Source organism: Hippichthys cyanospilos, chromosome 6, assembly GCF_059441005.1.
Source record: "Hippichthys cyanospilos isolate Australia breed blue-spotted pipefish chromosome 6, RoL_Hcya_1.0, whole genome shotgun sequence".
NCBI lineage: Eukaryota > Metazoa > Chordata > Actinopteri > Syngnathiformes > Syngnathidae > Hippichthys > Hippichthys cyanospilos.
This window is the reverse complement of record NC_142374.1, coordinates 1,852,031-1,866,048: the sequence shown is the minus strand read 5'-3', so window position 1 is coordinate 1,866,048 and position 14,018 is coordinate 1,852,031. Positions and strand designations below refer to the sequence as shown.

Here is a 14,018-nt window from a genome sequence, read left to right as displayed (position 1 = left end):
GGTCATTTTAACACTTGCTGTCAACTGCTGTCATTTTAGCCTAAAAGAAAAAAAAAACACCTAAAACCTTGGCAACTATTTGCGATTGTTTTGCGTTATTATCAGTGTAATTTCAAATGGATTCAGTAGCAAGGCCTTGTCTACACGTAACCAGGGCTATTTAAATCGACACAATTTTCCCCCTCCCTGTATGTAAAAAAAAAAAAAAAACATAGCTGCCACACTAACTCACATAGAGTGCATGAATTCATTTACAAGCATGCCAAGCTGCTAGGCAAGTAGTAGTTAACGGGTTCTCAAACATTTTGCAATCAAGGGCCCCTTTTAGAAAGCATATTTTCCAAGGATCCCCATTGCAAATGTTTGCAGAAAATAAAAATTGCCCGCCTCCTTATGACAAACTGGGTCAATATTTCCCAAAAAGGTGGCTGCCAATTATTTAATCAAAAACAGTTTCAGCTGGCTACTTCGCCTCGTTAGCAAGCAATTGGAGAAAAAAAAAACACATTTTGACAAATTAAAAAATTACTATTACGATTTAAAAAAAAAAAAATACAGTATATTAACTTAGTTGAATGAATTGCTTTATTGAAGAGTCGTGAATACTTCCACAATTTAATATAAAATTTCGGTGAATAACCCAATGTTCTGTCCTACTTCAATGTTATAATGGCTTCTATCTAGGTAGACAAACAGCCAACAGCAACTGAGAGTCTTTGTTTTAGTGGTGTCAGTGGTATAGCCCCCACTCAATTATATTGTAAATCTTGGCACAGTGAATAGCAGGTTCCCCTCACTGTTAAAGAGACCATACTTTGAATCCTGCTGGCTCAGGCTGTGTGGAGTTTGCATGTTCTCCCCAAGCCCACATGGGATCCCTCCGGGGAACACACTCCACACACACTCCCACACTCCAAAAACATGCATGGCAGGTGAATTGGACGTACTATATTGTCCTTAGGTGTGATTGGGTGAGTGAATTGTTGTTCGTCTTTGTGTGCCCTGCAATTGGCTGGCAAACAGTTCAGGTTGTCCCCCGCCTATTGCCCGAAGCCAGCTGGGATAGGCACCAGCAAGCCTGCAACTCTTGCGAGGATAAGTGTCTATGAAAATGGATGCATGGAACTTTAAAGTAAAGAAAATACACCTAACATAAGTCAGTTAGGCCACATATGCAAAAATTATAAATCTTACTGAATGTACACTAATGAATGAATGTACAACAAATGAATGTATAACTGAATTACAAATGAGAATCCTTTCAATACAAAACATTAATTAGATACAAATGAGTATGATTATTGATGCAAAACTTTTGCATATGCTAACATGCATCAGAAGGAATACCTAGCAGAATTGAAAATGCTAACGAGCTAAACGCATACAATGCAACATGTTGCATGTTGCAGATAAAAACTAACATGAGCTAGCATGTTATCTACAGTGACAAGTTGGACCAACAAACGACTAATTTGGGGCGTATTAACGAAAATGACAACATTCCAACGAAAATACAACTCACAGACACATGTGGGCCAGATCTCACAAGGAAAAGCAACAATGTGTTTACACCGACAGCAACTACTTCACAACCCTTCACCACCAGAAAAATGCACTCTCAACAGCAGGTGGTGCCAAAAAACAAAGACTAAGCTAAACAAGGCACACATCTGTAACTGTTAAAAGTTAATCAGTTCCAAAACACCCAAATTATATCACGGACCCCCTACAGTCACTTCACGGACCCCTGAGGGTCTGCGGACCCCCCTTTGAGAACCACTGGTTTAACCAAATTCTGTCCAATCAGAAAGACCCTCCATTTCTTAACGTCACAGACGTTGGTGTCTTCAGGAGGGAAATAATGCCTTGGATGTACCGAGCCAACTATACAGCCATCCTTGAGCACTTGGCAGTGGCATCGTAGCTGAGCTCGCACCTGGAGAATGGTTACAACCAAACACAGTTTCCAGCGATAGGGATCAATTTTGATTCTCAAACACATGACGCAAAACTCAGGTTTATGATTGTTATACGCAACCACAGATCCAGAGAATTTGGCAAATCTCCACTTTAGTCAGAAATTTTAGAGATTTAAAAAAACAAAAAAAGGCGGCATGTATAAAAAAAAATGGGAGACACTTACCGGCCATTTGCAAGTACCCCAGCTGCGTGTAGACTGTGCCTCTTTCACCTGTCACAGTTGCTCAAGGTTCAGTAACAACCATTCACGGCTTGAATGTCACATGACCAAACTCACAAAACGTGAGCAGAGATTGGTCATTTGATGAGCCCTGAGCAACTGTGTTGTCATTTTCAGTTGACAAGTGACATAATGGCCACCCCTTGAAATGAATTAAAACAAGTCATGTGCTGCATAATTCACACTTCACATACATTATATAAATCAGAGTGCTATATTTAGAGTAATAGTGAACATATTATTTTTGACTACCCTTTTGAAGTTAAGAAAGCTCAAAACACACATGCTTGTCTGTCCGTTTCAGAATGCCTGTGTGACCCTCAAGGCTCCCTGAGTACAGTCTGCAACGCGAGTGGAGGTCAATGTCTATGTCGACCTAATGTTGTTGGTCGAAATTGTGACAGATGTGTTCCAGCTACTTTTCAGTTTGGACCAAGTGGCTGCAAAGGTATGAACTCCCACTTAATAATGCAATAGCTTGAATACAGAATAATATGGAATTATATTTGTGCCACAATGGTGAGCGAGCAATGATTTTGAGCAAGCAAGAATAGATTTTGAGCACAAAAAATAAAGTTGAGCGTGTAAGGATAGATTTTGAGCACAGACTTTTTTGGAGCACAGAAAAACTTTTTGCTTGCTCCAAATCTCTGATTGCTCACTCACAATAGCCCTCCCTCCTGCCTTCGCTCAACATCTAGCTCTCTGCTTGCTCGAGGTGTGTGCTCTCCGTGCTCAGGTCGGCACAAACGTTACGAATGTGCCACATTGAGGGATGGTGGGAGGGAGGGCTATCGTGAGCGAGTATTGAGAGATTTGGCGCAAGCAAAAAGTTTTTCTGTGCTCAAAATCCATCGTCGCTCACGCAATACTTTTTTTCTGTGCCTATAATCTCTCCCTACTCACTGAATATTATTTAATTTTTCTGTGCTCAAAATCTATTCTTGCTTGCTCAAAATCTGTCATTGCTCATTGGCTATTGGGGCACCAATATACAGTAATTCCTTCGAAAGATGGGTTCATTTCTCAATTCAGAATCATGATATTAGGTGCATTCGGTTCGTCTATTCTTGGCTGCTCTTGTAAAATTGTTTGCTTTTATTAACTTTTTATTTGGTCAGTTAAATGAATGTAAAGTGCTTTGAGTACCAAAGGTAGAATATTGCTGAATGTGAAAAGTCAACTTACCAGAAGCACAATGTAATACCTAAGATGAACGTTGAAGACGATTGACACTTGAGCATTTAGTAAATGAATTGATAACGCTAAGTTTGGTTGTCGCTTATCTAGAAAACACAGATGTCCATACAGCCTTTTTATTTAAATGTGCTTTACTCAGCACAGAACACCACAAAATGCCTTCTTACATTATGTTAAACAAAACAACTATAAAAGTGGAATTCAATGAATAAATTAGATTAAAAAAAACGGCAAAAAAATGGCAGAGAGAAAAATGGCATTCGGTTTTTTTAAACAGGTGAATTGAGTGAAGGTATTTCCTAACTGCAGTGGTGTTCTTTGCACAAAGCAAACATTTTTACTTTGCCTTGTGTTGGTGTCAGTGGAAAACAAGTGCAAACTCCACTCGAGCTGACAAACTTTATTGGTATTTATTCTTTGTCATTAGGTCGTTAAGACGGAGCAAACTGGGTGCAAATGTACTGCAATTAAAGATGGTATCAGCAACCACAGTTTTTTCTTTGTAAATTTGGCTCTCATATATGAAAGTTTACTGTGTTTTACACATGTTAAGATTCTTCTTATTGTACAAAAACAGTTTCCACATAGACATATTAGGAATCATGGGATGGAAAATAAAGAAACAAACTTTTAACAGACAGTATCACCATACATAATTTGCTAATGAATGTATGCACCTGGTTAGGGCTGCACGATTATGGCCAAATTAATAGTCACACTTATATTGGTCAATATTGAAATCTCGATTTTTAATCACGATTATTCATCATGTTTGGTCAAACATGACTATTTATTGCCTTTTTTTTTTAATTAAACAAGCAGTATAGAAACAAGGCTTCAAGACTTGATACTTAAACATACTTACGAATATGAAGCCTAATTAGAACCAAGCACATTATTCACTTTTAAGGAAATTGTAATGAATTAGCAGTCAAAACGTCATTTGTGCTCTTTTATCCCGAATTTTTCGGCTATTTCAAAATGGGTCTCAATTGACAGCTAGCACTGTATATATTAGGAATCAGGCGAGAAACTCAACACCATTTCACACTGGTAAATGATAGATTAGAGTGAAAAAAGCAGAGGCTTTCGTCATGCAAACTTGTGGGAAACATTGCCACCTGGTGGTAGGTTGACAAAGTGCTTGATTTGACATGTAGTGTAGCCGGCTTTTCAAATGTTAATATCGTCGAGGATCAGCTTAATTAATCGTGGCAGCCAATATCATGATTGCAATTAAAATTCGATTAATTGTGCAGCCCTATACCTGGTGTTTGTAAACTATCAGTATTCTCCGATCAATATTGTGCTGCGAACAGATTAAACATGATTTTTATTTTACTTGCAGCATGCGAGTGTGACGCTCAGGGCTCACAGAGCCTTCTTTGTCATTCGCTCACTGGACAGTGTGTTTGTGTCTCGGGAGCACATGGACGTCAGTGTAATCGCTGTCTACCAGGCTACTGGGGATTCCCGACATGCCGCCCATGCTCTTGTAATGGGCACACAGAAGAATGTGACGCTCATACAGGACAATGCCTCAACTGCAGGGACTACAGTACTGGCCACAACTGTGACAGGTGAATTAGTATTGAATTCATTTTAAATAACACAAACAATGCACAACAATCCCAGATAGTTGTGGGATTTGGTTTTATGTTTTAGGCTAAGATGAAGAAGTTATATCGTTTAAAATTGATACAATGAAGGAAGTACTTACGTATAAATAGGAAACAAAAAAAAATCAGATTGATATACTGACAACAGGCTCTACCTGCACAGAGGAGTGATTCTCAAATGGGGGTACAGATATACTTGGAGGTAGATCAACACACTCCAAGGGGTATGTGAGATTGAAAATATATTTTTACAACAATAGAAAAGATTTCATGAGTTTCATGAAAATAATTATATTCAAAAAGCTTATAATTACCATATTTTCCGCACTATAATGCGCACCTAAAAGCCTTAATTTTTTTTAAAAAGATGATGGTGCGCCTTATAGTCAGGTGCGCCTTATATATGGACCAATATTGAGATTCATAGATGGGGAATGAACTGATAAAGTAAGCTTTACCTGTTTCTTTTGTGTGTTTACTGTTGAACAAGGTTGGTCATATTGATATTGAGTTATTATGCTATTGAGAGTTTAGAGTTATTATTTGAGTTATTATTGTTATTACTTTGAGTATTACTATATTGTGATTGAAAAAGTTTTAAAATATGTCATTAATTGAGGGTGCACCTTATAATCCGGTGCGCCTTATAGTGTGGAAAATATGGTACAATTGTTAATTCATTTAAATACTCTTTTTATTGACATCCAGTTCAATTCCTTGCAAAATTTGCATTGCTCACCTCTAAATAAAACACATTTTCCAAGTATTTAAAAAAGACCCTTTTTTTTTTTTTTAAAGTCAGACATGAATGGTACAGCACTCTGTTTTAAGTCTGTTTTTTTTCCCCCCTAGCGAAAATTTAGCTGTGCTGATACTTGGCTGGAAAAAAAAATCACTCGACTTTACTAATTCATAATACTGCCTACTTGCTAATAAGAATAAGAAGCACCTACATAATGTGTACTGCAAAAAAAAAAAAGAGAAAAAAAACGTGAGCTTAACTTAAAAATATTGAAGTAGCCCAGCACAACCAATGTTCAGGCTTGGATCCATTTAAAAATAGTTTTTGAATATTCAAAATGCACTGGAGCCATCAAATTTTTGTGTTACTCATTAAATTAAAACAAATTAAAAAGTTGTGTAGAAGCACTGGTTAGCAAGGTAATAATAGTTACCAAAGTTAGAAGGAATATTAGACAAGCAGGAAGATTGGTTAAATATTTTTTGTGTAACAGTCTGGTGATGCATCTTTTGCATTATAAGGTGCTTGGATGGTTACTATGGCGATCTGACCCCGGGATCTGGAGGCCATTGTCGCCCCTGTATGTGCCCTGATGGTCCAGGGAGCTTGCGGCAGTTTGCGGGAAGTTGTTTCCTTGGTGATAATTCCCAACATGCTGTGTGTGTATGTCGAACTGGATATAAAGGTATGACGACATCTGCCACTGGGTGCACAAGTCCAGATTTTCATTCAAAATCATAAAAAGACAAAAAAACCTGAAGCAAATGCACAATTCGAAAATCACTTTTCATGAAGTCACAGTCAATGTTTAGTTACAGAATTGTTGATTGAACTCCAGTATGAAGGCAGAAGGCAGAACAAGAAGTTTATTTTCTTCGCCAGGTTCTCGTTGCAGTGAGTGCTCTCCTGGTTACTATGGAAACCCTCATGAGATAGAGGGTTCGTGCCAGCCTTGTCAGTGCAACAACAACATTGATATGTTGGACCCAGAATCCTGCAACGCTCAAACTGGTGAATGCCTGCGCTGTCTATATCACAGCGAAGGGCATTCTTGTGAAAATTGCTTGATGGGTTACTATGGCAATGCAACACTACAAGACTGCAGGAGTAAGTTCACTGAGCTTCTTAAGCAAGAATAGCTCATAATCACATTCACAAATACATTTAGTAGTCCAAAAACATTGTGGTAATTACCTCTGTCATTTTGCTGTCATCCACAGAGTGTGTTTGTAACCAGCAGGGAAGTGATAGTGCTAGCTGTCCTTCAGCAGATTACTGTCACTGTGACCGCAGTAGCGGTCAGTGTCACTGTCTCCTCAATGTGATTGGCCAGCAGTGTGATCGGTGTGCTCCTGACACCTGGAACATGGCTAGCGGTAAGGGCTGTCAGGCCTGTAAATGTGACATCAAACATTCGTATGGGACCTCATGCAATCAGGTGAGCAAGATGGCAAGATCTTAGGTATGTCAGTCCCAGGTATTGTTCAGTCATTCAGCTTTCCTTACCATGATATTTTCTTTTTGTTAAAGCTAAAGTCAAATCCAAAATTGGCATAGTACAGTGCTTCTCAAATAGTGGGTGGGCCGCCCTGGGGAGGTGTGAGGTGATGCCAGGGGAGGCGCAGATGACCTCAAGGAAAAGGCTCTTTTTGTCATGTGAAGTTTATTTGCAATAATATTAGAAATGTTTTTTTTTCAGGCACTTTGATAAGTTTGGTTATTTTTACTGTTTTACACTAAGCTGTGACCCTTATAAACTCTGTAAAGAATAAACAACAGAAGTTGAAAGTTTATTAATGTTGCTTTTTTAATGTTGAAAAGGATACAAGTTTACTCACACTTATAAATTTGATGGATAATAATCTTATTTACAGTATAGTCAGCGTGTCGAGTGTGGAGATCGTGAAACGTTTTCTCGTTCCCAGGGGATGCTTGGAATAAAATATAATTGAGAAGAACTGTCATAGTAATATACAATAACATGTTTTATGCACCGCTACTTATCTCAACACAGTACAGTGGGCCCTCGGTCTACGAGATTGATCCGTTCTGCGGTTGGGATCGTAACGCGAATTCGCCGTATGGCAAGCTATGTCAATTTGCTAATGCGTGTAAAACCCCAGGTTAAAACATAAAAAATGTATATACATATTAAAAATTGGTATCAAAATAGTATAGTAAGTGCTTCTTATATATAATATACATGCATACAATTAAAAAACGTCATAAAAAATATATATAAAGGCTTTATTTACCTTTGAGTGATGCTTGTTATGGCCATATCCCCTAGTAAGGGTAGCCTAGCATCGCTTTCTTGGTATTTCTTGGTTATCCAGCTTCGTTTTCATATAAATCTTGGGACTCATGGATAACCAATTCAAGTTTGAATTACCACTTAATTAAGCACTGAAATGCTTAAAAAATACGATATTGAAAGCACTCTCACACGAGAGCAAGTCTTTAGGCAGCCATCTTTGTGACCCCTTGCGCTGACCAATAGCAGACCAGCATCTTCGTGACCCCGTCACGCTGCGCAATAGTAGACCAGTATTTTAGGGAGTCGAGACGTTGACCAATAGCAGACCAGCTGAGGCAGTTTAACGCCAACAGTAAATAAGAGCAATTACCTGAAAATGCCTCAAGAGGGAGGCAAACAACAAATACAACCAACACCACAGGTCATGACAGTTAATCGTAAAGTGGAATAAATGCCTTAAAGAGGGGACGAAAAAACTCAGTATTTCACATCGTAATGTGAAAAAAACGAAAGCCAGGGACGCCGTAACCTGGGAGTCCACTGTATTTGGATTCATATTGTGTTTGTGAAATATGAATTGAGCAGAAAATCCTCCTCTTGTTATCCATCTGAAAGGGCAACCATTTTTTTTCTGTACTGCTATTCTCTGTCAACTGAAATGACATCACAGTGCCTACAGGTACAACTTGGGAACGTCATGGTTTATGGAGTAAGATCGCTGTCAAAAAGGTGTATCCGTTTTTTTCAAATAGACGTATGCGTGTTTTCAGATTTGTATTCGTGTTTACAGATTTGTATTCGTGTTTTCAGATTCGTATCTATGTTTTCAGATTTGTATTCGTATTTTACCACTCGTACGAGTATGACTCTCGCGAGACGTGCGTGAACCTTCTTTTGCACGCATGGATCTATGGTGTAAGATGGCTGTCAAAAAGACGTATCCGTGTTTTCAAATTCTTATTCGTGTTTTCAAATTTGTATCCGTGTTTTCAGATTTGTATCCGTGTTTTCAGATTTGTATCCGTGTTTTCAGATTTGTATTTGTGTTTTCAAATTTGTAACCATGTTTGACCAACTCGAATACAAATCTGAAAACATGGATACGAATCTGAAAACACGGATAAAAATCTGAAAACATGAATATAAATCCAAAAAACACGGATACAAATCTGAAAACACGCATTCGTCTATTTGAAAACACGGTTACGCCTTTTTGACAGCGATCTTACTCCATTTACTCCTGTTTTGTGGCTTCAGTCATGTGATGATGTTTGGAAGCTGAGCCTGTCGGTTTGCCTTTTTTCAATGGACAGCAGGTGTCAGTATAGGATCAAATGGCCCCCTGTAATGGAATCAAAAAATAAATAAAAGGATAAATTTATCTGCTTAAGCACAACTGATAACGTAATATGATAAGATTTTCACACATTTTTCTGTGGAAATTTGCTCTTCATACTGTACATGCTATCCTCACAGATGGATGGTCAATGTTCATGTATGCCAGGCTTTGGAGGCAGGACATGCAGAGAATGTAAAGCGCTCTTCTGGGGGGACCCGGAGGTCCAGTGTAATGGTAGGCAATTTGTTGGTTCCCAAAATAGGGCTGGCCGCTAAACTCGCTGTGAGGCAGGCAGGCTAAGCTCTTATGTAGCCTCCAATGAGGTGCTTTTTTTTTTGTTTTGTTTGTTTGTTTAGCCATGGTATTGAATGAGGCTAGCATTTATATGCAAGCTATATGAAAAACAGATGAATGGATATGATATCTAAACTTGTGTTTCTTTCAACAGAATGTGACTGTGAACCATTGGGTATCACTCATCCGCAATGCAACAAAGACAACGGTCACTGTGTTTGCGTCGAAGGAGTGTCTGGTCCCCGTTGTGACACATGTGCCCGAGGCTTCTCTGGTACCTTCCCCAACTGCCAACGCTGCCACCAATGCTTTGCTGATTGGGATGTTGCCATTGGGCTATTAACAAATCAGACACACCGGCTCGCAAATAAGGTCAATTCTATCAAAATTAGTGGAGTCAGTGGGCCGTATAAGAAGTCCATCATCAGTATGGAAAGGAGTGTTTCAGACATCCACGCCATCCTTAACCAAAACCCAGCCTCACAACCTCTTAGCGAGATCACACAGCTCTTACAAGAGGCCAGGTAAGAATGGATTCAAGAGAAGTAAGGTTTGCCCCCAAAAAAATGTAATTAGATGTAATGTGTCAAAACATCTTTGTGTGCCCATTAGTGACTTAATGGGGTCTTTGAACCTGTCACTGAACCACACTCAAAAGATTTTATTCAACGTGCAAGTGGAGAATAGCGTCATGGAAGATAAACTAAAATTGCTGATGGCAGATGCTCAGAAACTCGAGCAGACTGTTCAGGACATTCTGGATCAGGTTGAGTTCTTTAAGAATGCCGACGTCAGAGGTAAGAGATAATTAGATGTTTGTTTTGAAAAGGTTTACGTGGAAGTATTGCTGTTGTTAGTCGTATTATTAGAAACATAGCCAAGGAAATGTATGTATTCATGGGTGACAATTTAGCTATTTGTATTGAACTCATCTGTACAGATTATTGAACCCCTGGGGGAAATTTTGACCAAACTTGGACTTTTTGATGTTTTTGATGTGTGATCAAAGGAAAAACATACCAAAAAATAAAAATAAAACACTAGGAGGTTACAAGTTTGCAAAGACTGTCAAAACATGACGACTTTCAATATGCCACACTGCCGTCCCTTATAAATGCTTGCAAACAGGAGGTCGAAAGGTACACCCTATAGGTGTCAAATTTAGCCCATGTCGGGCTCATTTACTGCCATTCAAAATTGGAAATATTGTCAATTTTGGACATATTGAAAACCTGATGTTTTAACATGCATTTCCCCTGATTTCATCATTAATCCTTTAAGCAGAAACTTGTAAACAGGACGTGATACAAAGTTTTGACTTTGTGTATAAATTCATGATGTTTTTACCTAAGGTCTGTATTTATTTTATATATATATATATATATATATATATATATATATATATATATATATATATATATATATATATACAGTGGGCCCCCGTGTTACGAACTTAATTCGTTCAGCGGCTACGCTCGTAACTCGAACTGCTCGTATGACGGGCAATCCAAACCTATGTTAATTAGTGAATGCGTGCAACGCGTGCAAAAACTTTAGGTAAAAACATCACGACTTTATACACATATTAAAAATGAGTAACATAATCTACTGTACAGTTAAATAACATAAACAAAGGAAAAATGACATTTATCTTTGGGGCGACGTGACTTGAGCTGGGTAGAGGCGGAGGGGAGCAGAGACCAACCTGCAGAATTTATTTATTTATTTTCTTAAACGGGAACTTTTCTCAAACTAGAACATATCACCGGCGATTTCCTTCTCTTTAATCCATAATAGAAGAAGCCTCTCCATTTTGTTGTCGACCGAGGTCCGTCCCCCGGCAAGCAAAGTCTTGCCCTTAGAAGATTGCCGAGCAGTTATGGCCAGACTCACGAGCAAGGTTAACTATGCGTGCGCCTCCTTCGTATTTTTTTTTATTATCTCCTGCTTGGTTTCTATTGTCATCATCCTCTTACTTCTTCCTTTACCGCCCTAGCAATTTTAGCAGCCACGTCTAACAGATAAAGTTTGCAAAGTCTTCACAACACACCGACCAGCTGTGCCATCAAGCTAGATCCATGTTTTTCAACCGCTGTGTGCAAATATTGTCAGTTGTGCCGAGGGAAATTATCCCCCCGGTCCGCTGTCTAAATTTACGGCATGGACTGTGCCGCGGACAGCCCCCCCCCAGCGTTCGGCCAAGCATATCGGCATTTCTGTGATTGACGTGACGTCGGCCAATAGTGTATCCGCATCTCCGTGAGTGAGACCGGGACTGTGACCTTAATCGACCAATAGCATATCGGCATATCCGTGACTGACTCCGTGACTGACACTGTGACTGAGACAGTGACTGTGACATTGTAAGAGCAATAGCGTTCAGCCTGACCGTGACAAGCGTGAACAATTTGATTTTGTTGATGCAGCAAAGCATGACGAATTGTTCGTAAGATGAAAGGTTTGTGCGTAAGTGGGGGACAAAAGACGCTGCGGTCCACGCTCGTAAGTCGAAAAGTTCATAAGAGGGGGAGTTCGTAAACCGGGGACCCACTGTATATATATATATATATATATATATATATATATATATATATATATATATATATATATATATATATATATATATATGTACATTTTATTGCTTAATTAGAAGTTGAAAGAGTTAGCCATGGGTCCCGAGATTGCTAGTGATGTTAAAGAGAGAAGAAGATTATGTACAAGGAAACGATGCTGGAAGAAAACACTTACTAGAAAATACGTGCATAACAAGCGGCACGCAAAGGTAAATAATATTGTTATTTGGGGTTCTAAACACATTAGCTATTTAACATAGGTTTGGATTGCCCAACATACGGTGAATTCGCCTTACGAGCACAACCGTGGAACGGATTAATCTTGTAACACGGGGACCCACTGTATTCCTATTTCAATTTCATAAATATATAAATGTACAGCATAAATACTTTTGCTATTATTTCATTTTTACATTTTTCTCTACATAAAGGGGATGTAGGTTCCCCCCCAAAAGAAATGTATATATGTATGAATAGGGCTGATGCCACTGAACATTTTGTAGGTAGTAAAGTACGGGTAAATATATATTTATATTTGACAATGTTATGATCCTTTCAAGGTGATAACAAGGCCAGGCTAGTGAAAAATCCCTGGTTACCCAGGTGTTAACCACCCTCTTTTTATTGTACTTTGTAGATAGTTGCATTAGGTTATGTGTTGATGTATATTCAGCATGTGTGTGCTTGTGTGTGTGTGTGTGTGTGTTTATGCTATTACCAGGGGCAGCTAACAGTGTCAATAAGTACTTCCTGCAGTCCCGGAGGGCTGAACAACAAGCAAATGCATCCACCATTGACCCCAACAGCCCTGTGGAGAACTCTGCTAAGCTACGAAAACGCACAGAGGATAAGATGGATCTAACCAGAAATGCATTCCTCTTGAAACACACTGAGCATGCACAAAGACTGGATGACCTGGCTGGTCAAATTCAGACTCTAGACCTGACAGAGCTTAGCCAACAGGTACAAATATATGCTAGGGTTATCTTGGACAAATAATTCTGAGAGAAAAACAAATACTGTACATACAGTAATACGTATATACTGTATATCCCTCATGCTAATTATTCGAATTTTCATATATATATATATATATATATATATATATATATATATATATATATATATATATATATATACAGTGGTACCTCGATACTCGACCGCCTCTATACTCGACCAAATCGGTGCTCGACCAAAAAATTCAAGTAGATAATGCATCGGACCTCGAACAGATTTTCGGTTCTCGACTAGCCGAGCCGAGCCGAGCCGACCCGAACGCGCTCCTCGGCCCTTCTCGGCCAGCGGGTAAGCGCCAGTTCAACTCAGACCGCCAGCGGAGTAAGACGTTTGTTCGAGTATTTCTTCCCGGATTTAAACTTTTTCGTGTTTCTCTAGCCCTTAATAATGGGTCCAAAGAAAGACAGTGATAAGGGGAAGGCAAAGAGGAAAACAATGAGGACCACTATTGAACCGAAGAAGGAAATTATAGCAAAATATGAACGTGGTGTACGAGTGTCCGACCTCGCGTCGCAGTTAGCTAGCGTCATCATGGAAGGAGTAACTCCCTCCCGTCCTCTCCACATCCATTCCTGTATGCCATCAACCACTCTCCAAAACGTAAGTAAATTATACAAAATGGTTTATAATGCTTTATTTATCTTTATCTTTATCATGTACTGCTTGTGCACATTTACTTGTGCACACATACTTTCCATTATTTCTTATGGGAAAATTGGTTTCGGTGTTCGAACAAATCGGTGCTCGACCACCACCTCAGAACGGATTATGGACGAG

General features: G+C 39.0%; 1 protein-coding gene across 1 annotated transcript in view; it reads left to right on the top strand.

Annotated features, from left to right (window-relative positions):
• lamb1a (laminin, beta 1a) overlaps positions 1-14,018 on the top strand; it is a 65,051-nt gene that overhangs the window by 39,785 nt on the left and 11,248 nt on the right. The window contains exons 18-26 of the mRNA XM_088416934.1: positions 2,505-2,648; positions 4,749-4,980; positions 6,283-6,446; positions 6,644-6,868; positions 6,982-7,199; positions 9,495-9,591; positions 9,806-10,175; positions 10,264-10,448; positions 12,946-13,187. Of these exons, the coding sequence (XP_088273060.1) occupies positions 2,505-2,648; positions 4,749-4,980; positions 6,283-6,446; positions 6,644-6,868; positions 6,982-7,199; positions 9,495-9,591; positions 9,806-10,175; positions 10,264-10,448; positions 12,946-13,187 (1,877 nt within the window). The remainder of the gene's footprint in view (positions 1-2,504; positions 2,649-4,748; positions 4,981-6,282; positions 6,447-6,643; positions 6,869-6,981; positions 7,200-9,494; positions 9,592-9,805; positions 10,176-10,263; positions 10,449-12,945; positions 13,188-14,018) is intronic.